Source organism: Suncus etruscus, chromosome 1 (genome assembly GCF_024139225.1).
Source record: "Suncus etruscus isolate mSunEtr1 chromosome 1, mSunEtr1.pri.cur, whole genome shotgun sequence".
NCBI lineage: Eukaryota > Metazoa > Chordata > Mammalia > Eulipotyphla > Soricidae > Suncus > Suncus etruscus.
This window is the reverse complement of record NC_064848.1, coordinates 1,767,752-1,786,283: the sequence shown is the minus strand read 5'-3', so window position 1 is coordinate 1,786,283 and position 18,532 is coordinate 1,767,752. Positions and strand designations below refer to the sequence as shown.

At 40.1% G+C, this 18,532-nt stretch overlaps 1 protein-coding gene across 1 annotated transcript in view; it reads left to right on the top strand.

Moving 5' to 3' along the window:
* SCAPER (S-phase cyclin A associated protein in the ER) overlaps positions 1-18,532 on the top strand; it is a 390,328-nt gene that overhangs the window by 310,052 nt on the left and 61,744 nt on the right. The window contains 4 exon segments of the mRNA XM_049778585.1: positions 1,125-1,244; positions 1,246-1,281; positions 1,283-1,359; positions 13,973-14,128. Of these exon segments, the coding sequence (XP_049634542.1) occupies positions 1,125-1,244; positions 1,246-1,281; positions 1,283-1,359; positions 13,973-14,128 (389 nt within the window).

The window sequence follows — 18,532 nt, the reverse complement described above, 5'->3', positions numbered from 1 at the left end:
AACAACTGTATTATGAACAACCTGTAACCACAGTGTTTAAATAAATAAAAATAATATATGTATAATATATATAAATAATATATGTCTATATACATATATATAAAGCCAGTGTGAGGTGTTGTGTGTGTGGTTTAAGAAAGGAATTTAAGTTCTATGATGGAGAAATATGGCTTCCCAGAAACGTTTTTCTCTATTCATTCTGAAAAAAATATGTGTAAAATAAACCAAAGGTTTTGTCTTTAATATTTAAGTCTAGAAAATAAAACAGTAAATTATTTGGAATGGAGGGTTGGTAGAGTGATAGAACAGTGGGTAGGGATCTTGTCTTGCATGTGGCCAATACAGCTTCAACTCCTAGCCAGTCAGGAGTAATTCCTGAGTGCAGAGCCATGAGTAACCCCTGAGAACTACTAGGTATGGCCCCAAAACCAAATTAAATAAATAAGTTATTTGACTGCTTTCCCCATTAATATAATAGTGAGTAGATAAAGTCCTGATTTCCTCAAAGGAAAGAGAGTGTGAAGAAAAGAAAATGTTCTTAATGTAGAAAGTAAATGATTTAAAAACAGTCGCCTAAAAACTAAAATTTAAGGTAGTGTAAGGAAGAAACACTGGGTTTCAGAACCTCAGAAGGATTAGTACTTATTCCCAAGTACTTTCTCCACTTTCTGATCCCCTCCAAATGTGACATTTTAAAATTAAAAGAACAGTCCTATAAGTTTACAAGTTAATTCATTTCAATATTACATCTTAAACCTTATTCAGTTGAATAAATACTATTTTTGAGTACTAGGATATGCCTTAGCATAAGCTATGTAAGCATTTTATGAGTTAACTTATCTAATCCTCACAAGATTCCTATCATATAGGTGGCATCATTATTCCTGTTTTATAAATGAGAGGACTGAAGCTTGGAAGTAACAACCTGCTCATGGCCACCCAGCTAATAAGGGCAAAGCAGAGAGTTAAATTCAGTTACCTGATTTTAGAACCACTACTAGATGGAACATTCCATAGCCACCTCTAGAATTTCAAAGTTATTTCTGATTCCAACAACTTTCCATATCCTCTGTCCATTTTGGGTGGTTTTATTGAAACACGATTATTGTATTTTTTTCACTTAGGTTTATGTTCCAGATGAAAATAATGCTATTTTGGGAAGAAATACAAATAAGCAAGTTTTTGAAGGCTTGACAACTGGACTTCTCAAAGTCAGTGCTGCGGTTTTTGACTGCCTAATTGTGAAATCGACCAGATGGAAACAGCCGGCCAGATACACCAAAAAATATCAACACAGGAAATGAAAAACAAACCCTCCCAAGGTGATGCATTTAACAGTCGCGTTCAAGACCTCATCAGGTAAAATTGCCATGATTTCTTAAAACAATCTTTTAAGTAAAAAAAAAAAAAAAACTTTATTGAGGTTGGAATACTAGCATAGCAGGGTATGGTGATTGCCTTGCATGTGGGTCAACTGATTTGGGGCCGGGAATGTGGTGCTAGAGGTAAGGGTGTCTGCTTGCAAGCGCTAGTGTAGGACAGACCTGCGATTCATCCCCGACGTCCCATATGGTCCCCCCCAAGCCAGGGGCGATTTTTGAGGCACATAGCCAGGAGTAACCCCTGAGCGTCAAATGGGTGTGGCCCAAAAACAAAACAAAAAGAAAAAAACTGGGTTTGATCCCTGGCACTACATGTGGTCCCCCAAACATTGTCAATGCCAGGAATGATCCCTGAATGCAAAGCCAGGGGTGACCCCTGAACATTACCAAGTATGGTCAAAAATATATATATATATTGTAATTATAAAAAAATTTTTTTTGGTTTTTCAGGCCATACCCCGGTTGATGCTCTGGGTGTTACTCCTGGCTAAGTGCTCAGAAATTGCCCCTGCTTGGGGGGACCCTATGGGACGCCAGGGGATCGAACCGCAGTCCTTCCTTGTCTAGCGCTTGCAAGGAAGACATACCTTACCTCTAAGTGCCACCCTCGCCGGCCCCTTATTTAAAATTTTAAGTCTCAGAAGTTATGTAGTAATAATGGCTCTGACACTTTCCACAAATTCCTGGTAGCAATAAATCACATTTGTAGAGAGAAGGAGAATCTTAATAATGAAAATGTAATTAGAATTCATCTATTATTCTTGATAATTAAGTATTTGGTTCTAAAGGCAGGTAACTATGCATTATTCAATTTGGGGGATTTGGGGTTGGTAAATTTGTAATCTAATATTTTGGATATATTTTTTTTTTTTTTTTTTTTTTGGTTTTTGGGCCACACCCGTTTGACGCTCAGGGGTTACTCCTGGCTATGTGCTCAGAAAACCGCCCCTGGCTTGGGTGGACCATATGGGACGCCGGGGATCGAACCGAGGTCCTTCCTTGGCTAGCGCTTGCAAGGCAGACACCTTACCTCCAGCGCCACTACCCGGCCCCTATTTTGGATATATTTAAAACATGTTTTGCTCTCAACTCTTTCCAATTCAAAGAATTTCTGAGACTGAACCCAATTCAGTTCAACTTAGATATAAACTTGGCTCAGACTAATAGTAATTGCTACCATCCATAGAACACCCATTGCATTGTAGTATAGTCTTTGTGACACTGTAAGTATAGGATTTCCTATCAGAAAGAAACTCGGGCTAGAGTGGTGTTGCAGCTGTAGGGCATTTGCCTTGCATGTGGCTGACCTAGGACAGACTATGGTTTGATCCCCTGGCATCCCATCTGGTCCCTCAAGCCAGGAGCAGCTTCTGAGCACATAGCCAGGAGTAACCCCTGAGCGTCACTGGGTATGGCTCAAAATCCAAAAAAAAAAAAGGAAAGGAAAGGGAAAGGGAAGGGAAAAGGGGAAGGGGAAGGGAAGGGAAAGGAAGGGGAAGGGAAGGGGAAGGGAAGGGAAGGGAAGGGAAGGGAAGGGAAGGGAAGGGAAGGGAAGGGAAGGGAAGGGAAGGGGAAGGGAAGGGAAGGGAAGGGAAAGGGAAGGGGGAAAGGGAAGGGAGGGGAAAGGAAGGAGAAAGAGAGAAAGGAAGGAAGGAAGGAAGGAAGGAAGGAAGGAAGGAAGGAAGGAAGGAAGGAAGGAAGGAAGGAAGGAAGGAAGGAGAAAAGAAAAGAAGAAAGAAAGAAGAAAGATAGAAAGAAAGAAAGAAAGAAAAGAAGAGAGAGGAGAGAGAGAGAGAGAGAGGAGAGGAGAGATGGAGAGAGAAAGGAAGGAAAGAAGGAAAGAAGTGAAGAAAGAAAGAAAGAAAGAAAGAAAGAAAGAAAGAAAGAAAGAAAGAAAGAAAGAAAGAAAGAAAGTAAAGAAAAGAAGAAAGAAAGAATGAAAGAGAAAGAAAGGAAGAAAGGAGGGAGGGAGGAGGGAAGGAGGGAGAGAGGGAGGGAGGAGGGGAGGGAGAAGGAAGGAGGGGAGGGAGGGAGGAAGGAAGTGAAGGAGAGGATGGGAGGAAGGAGGGAGGGGAGGGAGGAGGGAGGAAGGAAGGAAGGAAGGAAGGAAGGAGGGAAGGAAGGAAGGAAGGAGGAAGGAAGGAAAGGAAGGAAGGAAGGAAGGAAGGAAGGAAGGAAGAAGCCGGTGAGGTGGCGCTAGAGGTAAGGTGTCTGCCTTGCAAGCGCTAGCCAAGGAATGACCACGGTTCGATCCCCTGGTGTCCCATATGGTCCCCGCAAGCCAGGGGCGATTTCTGAGCGCATAGCCAGGAGTAACCCCTGAGCATCAAACGGGTGTGGCCCAAAAACCAAAAAAAAAAAAAAAAAAGGAAGGAAGGACACATTGCTCAGAGGTCATAGGCTTTGTCCAAGGTTATGTAATGGTTAAGTTAGAAAGTAACTAAGAGTGCTGAGACTAGGGCCTGGAGAGATAGCACAGCGGCGTTTTAAAAAACAACCAGTGGGGACCAGAGAGATAGCACAGCGGCGTTTGCCTTGCAAGCAGCCGATCCAGGACCAAAGGTGGTTGGTTCAAATCCCAGTGTCCCATATGGTCCCCCGTGCCTGCCAGGAGCGATTTCTGAGCAGACAGCCAGGAGTAACCCCTGAGCACCGCCGGGTGTGGCCCAAAAACCAAAAAAAAAAAGAGTGCTGAGACTAGAGCTCAAATCAAATCTAGCTAGACTTTCAGGTCCTATATGCTTACCCTGCACAGAAATTTCTGGCATCTGTTCAAAGTCAACCCTACATCCTGCAAAGGTCATCTCTACTACAGACAAATTTACACCTTTAGCATATTAACTCCTTTTCCTTCGTGAATCTTGATCAGGTAAGGCATTTGCTTTCCCAACAGGGTGCCATCTGGAATTCACCAACTATCTGTCCTACCATTCCACAGTGACTTCTCAGTGATATGCTCTGATCTCTGGCCTCCACAATCATGTGATTTGTTCCTCTCTGAAGCATATGGTGGGTTAATAGGAGAAAGAGAATGCTTAGCTCTACATTGCTTCCTTCACGGTTCATAAATTCCCTTCAGTTTTTTGTAGGACTTTCTTGGGAGCAATTGTTTCATTCAGTATCTTTCTTACCCTTGAATATTTTGTTCAGTTTTCCCTTCCATCTGCCTGCCCTCTCTCCCCAAGCATATTTATTGCTGGCCCTGTGGGTTCACAGCCATTTATCTTAGAGCACTTGACTTCTACCCTCCCTGGCCTTTTTCTGGATGCTTGATCCCATTCAATTTCTCCATGTCCTTTTGGTCATTGGAACACCTCCATGCTGATGAATGTCATTCTGTCCCAGCGCCCACCCAGGGGGTGAAGCTAGCCTGCATTCTTGTCGTCCAGACAACTCAGCTACATGCCTCAGCTGTGATGCAGCGGAAGGCACCACTGAATGCTTCAGTGCTATTCCAGTTGGCATTCCAGGAAAAAGTACATATTTTCACATATATTATTATAGTTACCAGATCCTCTTAAAGGAGGAAGGTATTTGGAGAGGGGGTGGGGAAGATAATGCTGATAATCTGCCAAAACAAATAGCTCATGTAACTTAGAAAGGATGATTGACAGCTCCAGCACTTCAAACAAACACTCTTTCTCTACCTCAAGCCTCTTGTGGTGTTGGTTTCTTAGATAGCATACTTGCTCTTTGGCTGAACAATGGCTATGTACTGGTCGACAAACTACCTCTCACATCTGCTTAACTGAGTATGTTTCGTTGTCTCTGTGTTTTGGAGTATTTTTTTTTTCCCACTTTCTAAGATATGAAGTTACAAGAAATATCATTCCACTCCCTGCCTCACCCAGGAACTTTTTGTCAGATTCTGTCTCAAGTGCTGTGAAGTTAAGGAAAAGTTTCTGGTATAATCTGTGGTTCCACACACCTGAGTTCTCATCCTAACACAATCTCCTTCCTCCTCCTCAACTGGCCTAGAAGAGATAAGGAATGGTCTTAAAAGAACTGGGATACTAACTCAATCTCCTGGTTGAGTGACATCTCTAAATTTAAAGGATTCCCAGAAATATTTATTAGTTCCAAGCAAGACTATTTATATCACTTTATTCTAGACACTTCCCAGTTCTTCAGAATAAAACTAATAAAAATAAATAAAGGCCTTCTTCAAAATACCCAAATGATATTGTTTAACTGTCAAACATGATTTTCCTATATAGTGGAAATATCATCATTTAAAGTCAAGCCTATTTCTAGGAAAGAAATATTATTTATAGAGTAGAAGAAAATTATAAGTTAAAAAGATACTGACTGGGGCCGGGCGGTGGCACAAGAGGTAAGGTGCCTGCCTTGCCTGCGCTAGCCTTGGACGGACCACAGTTCGATCCCCCAGCATCCCATATGGTCCCCCAAGCCAGGAGCAACTTCTGAGCTCATAGCCAGGAGTAACCCCTGAGCGTTACCGGGTGTGACCCAAAAACCAAAAAAAAAAAAAAAAAAAGATACTGACTTGGGCCCGGAGAGATAGCACAGCGGTGTTTGCCTCGCAAGTAACCGATCCAGGACCTAAGGTGGTTGGTTCAAATCCCGGTATCCCATATGGTCCCCAGTGCCTGCCAGGAGCTATTTCTGAGCAGACAGTCAGGAGTAACCCTTGAGCACCGCCAGGTGTGACCAAAAAAAAAAAAAAAAAAAAAAGATACTGACTTGAAGTTTTTTGTTTTTGTTTTTTGTTTTTTTTGTTTTTTTTTTTTGGTTTTTGGGCCACACCCGGCGGTGCTCAGGGGTTACTCCTGGCTGTCTGCTCAGAAATATCTCAACCACCTTTGGTCCTGGATGACTTGAAGTTTTCTCAGGAAATAGAAGCTCAATAAAGTTCTATAATATTTTCCTTTTTTTTTTGTTTTTTTTTTGGTTTTGGTTTTGGTTTTTGGGTCACACCCAGCAGCTCTCAGAGGTTACTCCTGGCTCTATGCTCAGAAACCGCTCCTGGCGGGCTTGGGGACTATATGGGATGCCAGGATTTGAACCACTGTCCTTCTGCGCTATCTCTCTGACCCATATATACTTACATAGTATTATGTAAGTATATATATTTATTATGTAAGCCATACAGTATGGTGACTTAATACTTACCACATAAAATCAGTCAACACTTCTGTCACCGTGTATTATTATTGTTTTGTGTATATGTGCTGGAATATTTAAGATATACTCTCAAGAGCCAGGGCTGGTGCACGTGCACTGTCAGATTGGTTCCAATTATTTTATTTCTTGTCTCTTTTTATATATAACACTAGTAACAGGGGCCGGAGAGATAGCACAGCAGTAGGACATTTGCCTTGCATGCAGAAGGACAGTGATTCGAATCCCAGCATACCATATGGTCCTCCGAGCCTGCTGGGGGCGATTTCTGAGTGAAGAGCCAGGAGTAGCCCCTGAGCATTGCCAGGATAGACCCCAAAACAAAAACAAACAAACAAAAAACAGTTTGGAAATGATACCTTGTTTTGATTTAGTTTTTTGTATCATTAATGATTCTGAACTTGACATGTGTCTGTTGGCTAATTGTATGATTTCTTTTTATTTGTATGATTTTTTAGGGAGGAAATATTTGTTCCTATTCTTTGCCCACTTTATAATTGGATTATTTTTTTGCTTTCAGATTGTCAAGGTTCTTTAAGTGTTTCAGGTATTAATCTCTTGTCAGATATGTTTGAAAATACGTTCTCCCATTCACTAGGTTTGCCTTTCCAATTTGTAAATGATTCCTTTTGCTATACAGAAGCTTTCTAGTGTGGTATAGACTTACTTGATTATTTTTTCTTCTATTATTTGTGTGTTGGTGTCCTATCCAGAAAAATTATTGCCAAAACCACATCAAGGAGCTTTCCCCCATATGTTTTCATCTAGAAATTTTGTGGTTTCAAGTCTTGCATTTAAGTCACCAATTTAATTTGAGTTAGTTTTACACTTTTGCAAGTAAACATGCAGTTTTCTAAGCACTGTTAATTGTAGTGACTTTCCCCCCTAGGATATCTTGTCAAATATTAGTTGACTATATATGTATGGGGTTCATTTCTTGATTTTGTCCCAAATATATTTGAACAGTATCAAACTGTTTTGAATACTCTGTCTTTGTGATATTACTTGAAATCAGGAAGCATAATGCCTCAAGCTGCTTTTATAGTATTGCTTTAATCAGTCTTTTACTAAAGCATAATTAGTTTCTCTCTCTTCTCTCTTCCCCTTTCCTCTCTCCTTTCCTTCTTCCTTTTCCACTCTTCATCTTGCCTCACCTTTCTCTCATCAAATACAAAGCATCTATTCAAGGAGAAGTTACAGAACTACAAGTTAGTATATCACTCTCCTGGTCAATACCCTGGTTCAATCTCTTCCTCCACATCATTTGTTAGCCACTACTGGAAGCACAGAGCCAGGAGTAATTCCTGAGTGCCACCAGTGTGAAGCAAAAATAAACTCAAAAAAAGTGAACTCTAATAGAATATTTTCTTTTCCAGTGAAATTAAGTTGTAAATCAGCCATGAAAATGTCACTTATAAATTAACACTTCTCAATAATCTAGACACCGAATAAGAAATTAATTTATTTCAAATTGAATGCTAATGGAAATACAGAATATTCCATTTTATAAGGTACAATACTTAAAGAAAATATAATACTTAATACAAAAAAATGTATAGCTTTCCTTTTTTACCAGTGGTAAAAGTTTCCATTGTAGAAACCTGGAGAAAGAGAGCAAATAAGGCCCAAATGAGTAGGAAGAATGAAATCATCTAAATCCTAAATTCTGACAAAGACATTCTTGAAAAGAATGTAAGAAATAAGGAGTTGAGTAGATACTACAGTGGGTCCAGTGCTTCTCTTGCACACAATTGAAGGTCCAGTTCCTTGCACCACATACAATCCCCCCGAAGCTACCCAGGAGTGATCCCTGAACACAAGCTCGGAGTAAGCCCTGAGCACTGCCAAACCCACAAACCAAAAATAAAATAATCGGTGTCCCTAATGAAAGTAAGTCTAAAATATTTTGGCAGTTAAATTCTGTAATATATAGGGGCCATAGAATAGTACAGCAGGAAAGGTGTATGAAATGCTTGCCCCTGTATCAAACCCTGATGATCTGGGTTTGATTCCCAGTACTACAAATGGTCCCCTGAGCTGTGCTGAGATGATCCATGTACTCAGAGCCAGGAGAAGCCCTGAGCACTCTGGGTGTACATTCCCAATTTAAGAATACATAGAAACAAACAAGTATGACTGGATCGTAGTCCAGTAATGCAAGCTTACATTTAGCATTGAAAACTTTACCATTATTAACTGATTGTTGAGAACCATCCAAGGTGTCAGATTTTACCCTTCTTGTGAGCCAAGTTCGCCTGCGATTGGTTCTGGCAAAAGACGCACTGCTAGATCAGAGATAAAGAACTTTATCAATTGCCAGGCCAACAGTAAATGCTCTGTTCTCTTCATCTCCACTGTCCCCAAACTCTTTGCAGTGGGTTTGCAGCACATTGAAGGAATCCTAAACTTAGGTAATCCCAGCTTTTTATAGTGGGCTAAAAGTAGACCTGCTCAGTTTTTGCCTGAGACAGGGGACATTTTCTAGCGATGCTGTCTTTCTCTTCCAAGCCCATTTGTTTTGCAAACATCTTTGTAAAAATAGTCCAGGACAAAGCCATTGCTTCTTCTTTTCACACAATGTGCCGAAATACGAAAGTGAAATATGTGATGAAAAGTTGTCTCCTGGCAGTAATCTGACCTAAAACACAATAATGATAAAAACATAAAAAGGGAAAACAGTATGTCTATGTCAATAGAAGGAAAAACTTTTAACAACATACAGTACTCCAGGACTAGAGATATGCCTCAGGACTGGAGAAATGCTTTGCTTGTGGAAGTCTTGGTTCCATCCCCAAACCCACATGTTCTCCTGAGATAGCTGGGAATGACCCCAAGCATAGAGCCAAGGATTGCCTCTGAGCACTACCTGAGAAGGGGGGGGGGGGGGAACCCACATCATTAAACCTAAGAAAAACTAAAAAATAAGAGAAATGCCTACGGTTAAATCATGATACATTGAACTTTTTCTTCATTCAGAATAGGAATACAGGGCCCGGAGAGATAGCACAGAGGCGTTTGCCTTGCAAGCAGCCGATCCAGGACCAAAGGTGGTTGGTTCGAATCCCGGTGTCCCATGTGGTCCCCTGTGCCTGCCAGGAGCTATTTCTGAGCAGACAGCCAGGAGTAACCCCTGAGCACCGCTGGGTGTGGCCCAAAACCAAAAAATAAATAAATAAATAAATAAATAAATAAATAAATAAATAAATAAATAAATAAATAAATAAATGGTGAAGAACACCAAGGTGGAACAGGCAACACAATTTTGAAAACTAATTGTAAAGTGAACGGACTTGCCAGATTTCAAGTCCTACTATAAAATTAAAATAATGAAGGCAGTGGCTTTATTCTAAGGATAGAGCAATAAATCAAAATAGAATCAAGATCCTAGAAGTAGATTCATACATAATTAGTCTTTGGACTTTTTCCCAATGAAGCTTTGTTTTCAGGAGATTTTATTTATTTTATTTTTTTATTTTTCTTTTGGTTTTTTGGCCACACCCATTTGACGCTCAGGGGTTACTCCTACCTATGCGCTCAGAAATTGCCCCTGGCTTGGGAGGACCATATGGGATGCAGGGGGATCGAACCTTGGTCCTTCCTTGGTTAGCGCTTGCAAGGCAGACACCTTACCTCTAGCGCCACCTCTCCAGCCCCAGGAGATTTTATTTTTAAAAGTAATTTTTGGCTCACAGTAAATTCAAGTGAAAAGAAAGAGCTCACATATATTTCCTGAGCTCACTTACTCAGCTTCCATCAATGACATAAGACTGTCATATTTGTCATAATTAATGAGCTATATTCACATTAAGATTGACAAATTTTACATTGGGCTTACTCTTTTTGTTTGTCTTTGTTTGGGGGTCACATGTGCCAGTGCTCAGGAATTACAAGTAGCTCTGTGCTCAGGGATCATTCTTGTCAGGCTTAGGTGCTACAAAGGGTGCCAGTTTAAACCCAGGTCGACCACATACAGGCCAAGTGCCCTACCTGTTGTACTATCTCCCTGACCCTGTGGGATTTACTCTTGAAGTCATGTGGTCTCTGAATTTTGGCAATTGAAAAATGGCATGAATCTGCTATTATTGTATGATATTATTACATAAGTCTCCTGTGATCTAGCTACCTCTTTATCATTCTCTTTCCTCTAACCCCTGGAAACTGCTGATGAATTGATTTTTGATCAGATAATCATGGTGATTCATTAATAAAAGGACAATCTTTTTCATTGGTGTAGGAATACTAAACATTTCTATGGAAGAAAATTAATCTTCTACAATACACAGCAATATCTTAAAATGGATCATAGACCTAACCACAATGCTGTAACCATAAGCTGTTGTGTTTTATTTTGATTTTTTTTTTGTTTTTTGTTTTTTGGGACATACCCAGTGGCACTCAGAGGTTAGTCCTGACTCTGTGTTCATAAGATACTCCTGGCAGATTTGGGGGACCATAGGGGATGCCAAGGGTCAAATCCAGGTCAGCAGCATGCAAGACAAAACACCCTACCCACTGTGCAATCGCTCTGGCTCCAAAACCATAAACTTTCTAATTAAATAGGAGACTATGCTTTTGAAATCTTGAGATGGATTTCCTTAAGTGCAAATGCTTCACAAAAAAAATCATGTGTGAATACTTTAGTAAGCATGTGAAAGGTAGTCAGTTTGTTGGTTTGGTTTGGTTTGGTTTTTTGGTTTGGGGGCCTCACCCAGTGATACTCAGTGGTTGCTTCTGGTTCTGAACTCAGGCATTACACCCGTCTAGGTTCAGGAGACTAATCTGGGTTGGGGTCTAACCTGGGTTGGCCACATGCAAGGCAAGTCCCCATCACTGTACTATCGCTTCAGTCCCAATGTATTCAGTATAAAAATATATGCCCATATGATCTCCAAAGCTTGCCAGAAGTAATTTATGAGCTCAGATCTAGGAGTAAGCCCTGAGAATAGCTGCGTGGGGAGAAGGGGGAGGGAGAGAGAAAAAGAGAGGGAGAGAAGAGAAAGAGAGGGAGAGAAGAGAAAGAGAGAGAGATGCAGATTAAAATGTCATCCAGATTCCTGTTCAAATTCACTAAATAGTTACAAACAAATTTAAAAGCAATAATGGAAAATACTCTCCAGGGTGTAGAATAACTGGAATTCTGATACATTGCTATTGATAGTGTAAAATAGTATGACCATCGTAGAGAGCCATTTATAAAGTTAAACATATTATGCCATAATCTAACAATTTTATTCCTAGATACTTACTAAAAGAAATGAAAGAACCTATTCAAATGTTCACTCACTCATTTATACTAAACAAAATATTACTTGATCAACATGTCCATAAGTAGTGCTGATAAACTATTCATACAGTAGAATATTATTAATCATCAACAAAAAGGAGGAAATAGCTTTAGCAACATGAATGAATATCAAAATAATTATGCTTAGCAGAAAAAGCCAAGCACAAAAAATGACATTTTGAATGAATTCACTTATATGAAGTTTAAAGTCAGCCCACTGATAATTGGAATCAATAATTATAATCATTGGATGAAGAAAGAACTTGAATGGCAAGAAAGGGATCTATCTGTGATGATCAATATAAACTGTGTCTTATTTTGATTGATACTTACATGGATTTCTGTGTATGTCAGAGTACTTAATCCTAAGCGTAAATGCTTGGCTGTTGTTCATTTACTCTTTGCAATTTAGATTTCAACAGAAAGCAGTTTATTAAAAAACAGAAATCATAAAGAAGAAGAAAGTTAGAACAAAGTTTTTCACAAGTTCTCACAAACCAGAAATGTAGAGGAGGATAGTAGAATTAAGATATAAAATAATTAGTCTGCTAAAATAAGGTAACATGAATAGAGTTAAAAAAAATCATAGAATATCTGTCATTAAAGAAAACTAATTGTGGAAAGTGACTGTCTTCATTCACTGTATGCCACAAGTATGCCACTGTATCCCTGATTCAGAGATGAGGAGGCTTGGCCGGAGTAACATTACAATTACAAGGCAAGTAGGACACTTGCCTTGTGCGCTCCTGACCTGGACTTAATCCCTAGCATCACACATAGTCCCCTGAACATCACCAGGAGTAATTCCTGAATGCAGAGCCAGGAGTAAACCCTGAGCGCAGCTGCGTGTAACCCAAAAATAAAACAGAGATGGGACGAAAATTCAGAAAAGCAAGCCAGTTTTCCAAGATTACACAATGACTTAGCTAGGTAAGGCTTGATCTTTCCTATTGCTGATTATTCCCCTTGAGGTCATGTGCCCTCCCTGAGTACTCTGACTCTGCCGGAGCTTCTGTTACAGAAGATTACAATATATAGCAACTCCACCAAGATCGCATGGAATAGGAGAGAATGTACTGGACACACTGGAACAAAATCTCTCTCTGCTTCCCAGTGGAGTTCTTGTGGTAATTCACTAGGATGATTAATGTAGAAACACTTCATGAATTGAAAAGTTATAGAATTGGGGCTGGAAAGATAGTCTGGTCTTCACACAGACGCCCTTAGTTAAGCCTCAACCACCACCCCCAGTCCCTGCCAAGAGTAGTTCCTGAGTGCAGAGCCCTGAATACTATGAGGCCTGGCCCCCAAACAAACAAAAATGTGGAATTATAAAAGCCCGTTTTTAAAGTCTGACTCCATTAAATCAGATTGTCAATGTGTACAAATCTCCATCTCTATGGTTCCTTTATTATAAGAGAATGTACTGGTGGTCATCAGTTCCCACTTCCCACATTTAAAAACTGTAGTAGATACTCAGTAACCCAGGAGAATTTACTTTCTATTATAAAAGAAGAAGGGGTCTGGTTTTTTTTTTCATCTTTTGTGTAATAAACTTTTAGGAGATTTCAAATGTGAATCAGATTCTCCATTTTACAAAATAAAAAAATGTAGGTAAGTGAATAATAGTATTATAAAAGCAGAAATATCAATAATTTTGCACATATATTCTGTACTCAAAATTAACATTTTTATTTTTAAAACTGTTCTATTTCCTTTTTATAGCTACAAATACAGTACATAGCTGTAAATGCAGAAACATAGTAGGGGAATACAGATACCCAAAAGCATCAAAAATTGAGAGCTGTTTTTCATAGGAAGCTAACAGAGGGAAAGTGGGGATAAGGGTGGGAAACTGAACAATAGTGTAGGAAAGTGGACACGGGATGGTGTGAGGAAGAGCACTACACATGAAACCTTATCAGTTCCAGAATTGTAAACCATGGTGCCTAAAATAAATAAATTTTAAAGACTCCATTATAGAAATAGCCACTTAATCAGACTAAATCTAAGGAAATTGTTGCTTGCGAAGCTTAACTCAAAACGGTGTTGTATTTTTCTCTTCCTTCCAGAGGCCCAACATATATTTTGTAAGGTTTGTCTTGAAAGGATAAGATGTTGAAGGCAATGCAGATTGCTAACACATGTTTCTTTTCATCTCCAGCTACATGGTGAACATTGGCCTCATTGAGAAGCTCGGAGGCTGCTTTCTGTCAGTACAAGGCCCCATAGACGAGAATCCCAAAATGGCCACCTTTCTGCAGCACGCGGTGGGCCTCTTACGTGGGATGTGTACGCTGTGTTTTGCTGTAACCGGAAGGTAAGACCTCTACTTACTGTTCGTCTAGACTCAACTTTTGCAACATCAGAATTTTGCCTTTCTTGGCATCATTTCATGAAGATGCAGTAGTCTTAGCTGTACTTCCTCTGTCCTTCCTCTGTCCTTATTGACATATATGTTGAGACTTGCCTCCTGGATCTCATTTTCCCTGCCAGAGGCTATTTCTCTTAACAATGTCATAAACTTAACTATAAAGCTAGAAGAGATACTTATGTTATCCAGTTCCTCTTCCCCTGAAATCCAGAGGAATCGAGTGATTATTGTTTTTCTCTGAGTCAACAAATCCATCGAAGCTAGACCAAATCAAGGCAGCCCAGCATAGCCTCATAGCACTTACTCAGGCCCAGATACTTTAAATTTCAGCCTCCTGCACTTACTTATTTCCCCGTTTTTTTCTCCAAAGTTATCTCCATGCATCAGGGACAGGAAATCATCTATAAATAGTAACTTTCTGAAGTCACACACAACCTGTGAGTGTGCTTAGAGCCAATATGCCAGGCTCAACTACTGGGCAACTTGACTATCTAGACCACCTCTACCACACCCCATAGACTATCCACAGACTATCCATAAATAGACATGCTGGAGGAGGAACAACTATTCTGACCCAATTAAGAATCACAATAGTGACTTGATATTTATGACAGATATGTCATCTCCCTCAGGTATATTAAGGATATTTTTATAAAATTATTTTCTTTGGTTTTTGTTAGGTGTAAAGAACTGGCACTACTGCCAACAGTATCTAGATTGGGATGCATAGTTTAGTTATCAAACCCAGAAATGCCAGGTATATACTTCAACTCTGGCTCAGTGATTTTTTTAACAATTTCAAACAATATTGCATACAGGTTATGTATCCCTAGGGATTTTTCTGAAAGAAAATTATTTGAAATTATATTTCAAATATAATTATTTGAAAATGTGTAACATCTAACTACTTTAGATAAATATTACTCATTCATTTTCATGTATCCTGCGTACCAGTGTCTGTATTCCGAGAGATTTTATTTCCAAAATAAGATTTGAGCATCCCCAAGGTGCCTCGTTAGCACAGTAGGTAGCGTGTCAGTCTCATAAAATGAACACCCCTAACATTTTGGAGGAATTTTTTTGTTTGTTTTGTTTGAGGGCCACACCTAGTGGTGCTCAGTGGTTACTGCTGGCTCTGCACTCAGGAATTACTCCTGGCAGTGCCTGTGGGACCATATGGGATGCCGGGAATTGAACCCAGGTGGGTTGCATGCAAGGCAAACATCCTACCCACCCAACATTTTTAAACCATTAGTCATAGGACCCCTGAGCCAACAGCTATTGTTTCCTTCTGTCATTCAGTCCCACCCTCACCCCAGTTGTAGTTCTTTCATAAGCAAGAGGGTCTCAATATAAGGGAAGCCAAGAATGGCCCGTGTTCAAGAACACACTCCATAGAGTGTCCCTTCTACAAATAAGCATAGACAACTTCTACCTTCCAGAGATTAGATTCATGAGTCTGTATCTTGCGCAAGATCACACTCTGCAGAGCAGCAGTAGCAGGACACAGGCAGGGCATTGTCACCTCCTACTTGGAGATCTGTTCCATTTGGGTCACCTGTGTGAGCCAGGCCACTTCCCTGGGAGCTGTCTGCTTACCCAGGTGAGACTGCACAGTGCCCGTTCTCTTATGCACACAGCATTGTAAACCAGTATCTCAGTTCTTTTTCACCTGTGCTGCATCTTGGAATTCTAGTAAGTAACATTACATTAAGTGTTTTTGTGTGTGGTTGTTGTCCAGCTGGAGCTTTCACTTAAACACAGCTTGAGTTTCATGAAATCTGCTGCATGTGAAAGAAGCTTAAAGGTCCTTCACCCCCACTCATTGAGATAAAAAAGCAACTAAATTAAACCAACTTGGATTATATATTTTTGTCTTTTTTTTTTTTTGGATTATATTTTCAATCTCTACCTTATTGCTTCTCCTACATACTTTCCTTTATACTATTAAAAGGTCATATATTTTGGGGCCGGAGAGATAGCATGGAGGTAAGGCATTTGCCTTTCATGCAGAAGGTCATCAGTTCAAATCCCGGCGTCCCATATGGTCCCCCGTGCCTGCCAGGAGCAATTTCTGAGCATGGAGCCAGGAATAACCCCTGAGCACTGCTGGGTGTGACCCAAAAACCACACACAAAAAAGAGGTCATCTATTTTACTTCCATGGTTTTCTTAATTACATACACAGAAATTGGGGTTCCTCTTTGACATACCTGTCGTGTCTTTGTCCAGTGGACACCTAATATCTGCCTGTACCTAAAATCATGTCCTCCAGTAGCCCAGCGCCAGGTGGGGCATCAGAATTATAAACTAATAATTACAATCAAGTAGTTTGCAGCAGTAGAAACTATGCACAGAAACAGAAGTAAAAGCCCTCCGGATAGAAGGGAGCTCCTCAGGGAGCTGTCTCTTGAGGGATTCAGACCAGCAAGTGGAGGCAGAGAGTTCAGGTGACGTAAGACACATATATGCTAGTACAAAGAAGCACATGTTAGTTGTAATTTTGATCTATGGGTCACCTGGCCAATAGTTTCCAGTATTTTTTTGGCTAAAGGTATTTTCCAGACATGTAGCTATGTACTAAAACGCAAAGAAGTCAAGGCTTCTAAGAGAACCCTCCAACAAATAAATTGGGGGATAAAATATCAACATCTCTAACCACTAATGGAATGATCCTCAGATGTCCCAGTCCATTAGCAAAGCATTCCTTAACCAACCTTTTTCCTTGCCATTTTCCTTCTCCACTTCCTCACAAACTTCTTGTGCCCTATTTCTATTCCCAAGTGTGCTTTGGGAACAACCCAAACCAAGAGATGCAGATAGGCATACAGACTATAAGTTATGAGCAATTCAATGTAGCTGCACAAGAGGGTGACTGAAAGTTAAATGAATTCCTTAATTGTTAGTTTTTTGGAGGCTGAAAGAGAGGCAAGAAAATCAGAAAGCTAGTTCAACTGGCTGAGCACATCCACTGCATGTCAGAGGTCTAGATTCAGTTGCCAGTATGGCATGGTTTTCTGCATGCTGGCAGGAATGACCTCTCCTCTCCAATACCGCTGGATATGACCTGAAAACGACAAAAAGAGAGAGAAAGGCAAGAGGTTTTTTGTTTGTTTGTTTGGTTGGTTGGTTTTGGTTTTGGTTTTTTGGGCCACTCCTGGGTTACTCCTGGCTATGCGCTCAGAAATCACTCCTGGCTTGAGGGACCATATGTGATTATGTGATGCTGGGGGATTGAACCACGGTTCATCCTAGGCTAATGCCAGCAAGGCAGACAGACACCTTACTGTTCTGCACCACCGCTCTGACCCCAAAACAAGCGCTTCTTATACTGCATTAGATCCATGAAAAATCACCAGTATTGTTTTAGACAGTAATGGGATCAAATTCTATTACAAAATGGTCACTCCCAAGAAGTGTAGAAAACCTAGAATGGCAAGAACCTAGAGGCTGAGGGAATAGTACTGAGGCATTTGCTTAAGCCGGATGAGACATATCAAGTACTTGGAGTACAGAGGAGCAAAGACACTAAGAAATAGAATGAAGGGAGAGGGCATAGGGCCAGATATCCTGAAATATTAGATTTCTACCATGGAAGTTTTGAGTTGGAGATGAACTTTCCAAACTTAGGAGTATAAGCAATTTCCCAGATAGTCAGAGAGTTTGGTCCCAAATGTGCATAAAACTAATCCAAGGAGACCAAATTATGTGTGTGGCTATGTGTGTATTTACATATATTAAAGAGTGAAATTGTTTTTATTTATATATAATAGAATTATAAACAAATCCATAATTAACTGTTATTTTTAAGAATTTTTTAAATTTTGATATGATGTTTATTTTATTTATTTTATTTTATATTTTTATTTTTATGGTCACACCCTAAAGCACTCGGGTTATTCATGGCTCTGAGCTCAAAAATTATTCCTGATAGGCTCAGTGGACCATATAGGATGACAGGGATCAAGCCTGGGTTGGCCACATGCAAGTCAAATGCCCTACCCACTGTGGTATTGCTCAAGCCCCTTTTAAAAATTCTCTTTGTTTTGTTTTGGGGCCATACCTGGTGATGCTTAGGAGTTCCTTACCCCTGGCTAGCACTCAGAAATCGCTCCTGGCTAGGGGGACCTTCTGAGATGCCAGTGGATCAAACCAGGTTCGTCCTGGATAGGCCGTGTGCAAGGCAGATGCCCTACTACTGTGCTATCGCTCCGGCCCCTTTTAAGAATTCTCTTTTTTTTTTTAATTTTTTTCATATTCTTTTTTTTTTTTTAGTTTATTTGAAACTTTTTTTTCTTTATTTAAACATCTTGATTACATATATGATTGTGATTAGGTTTCAGTCATGTAA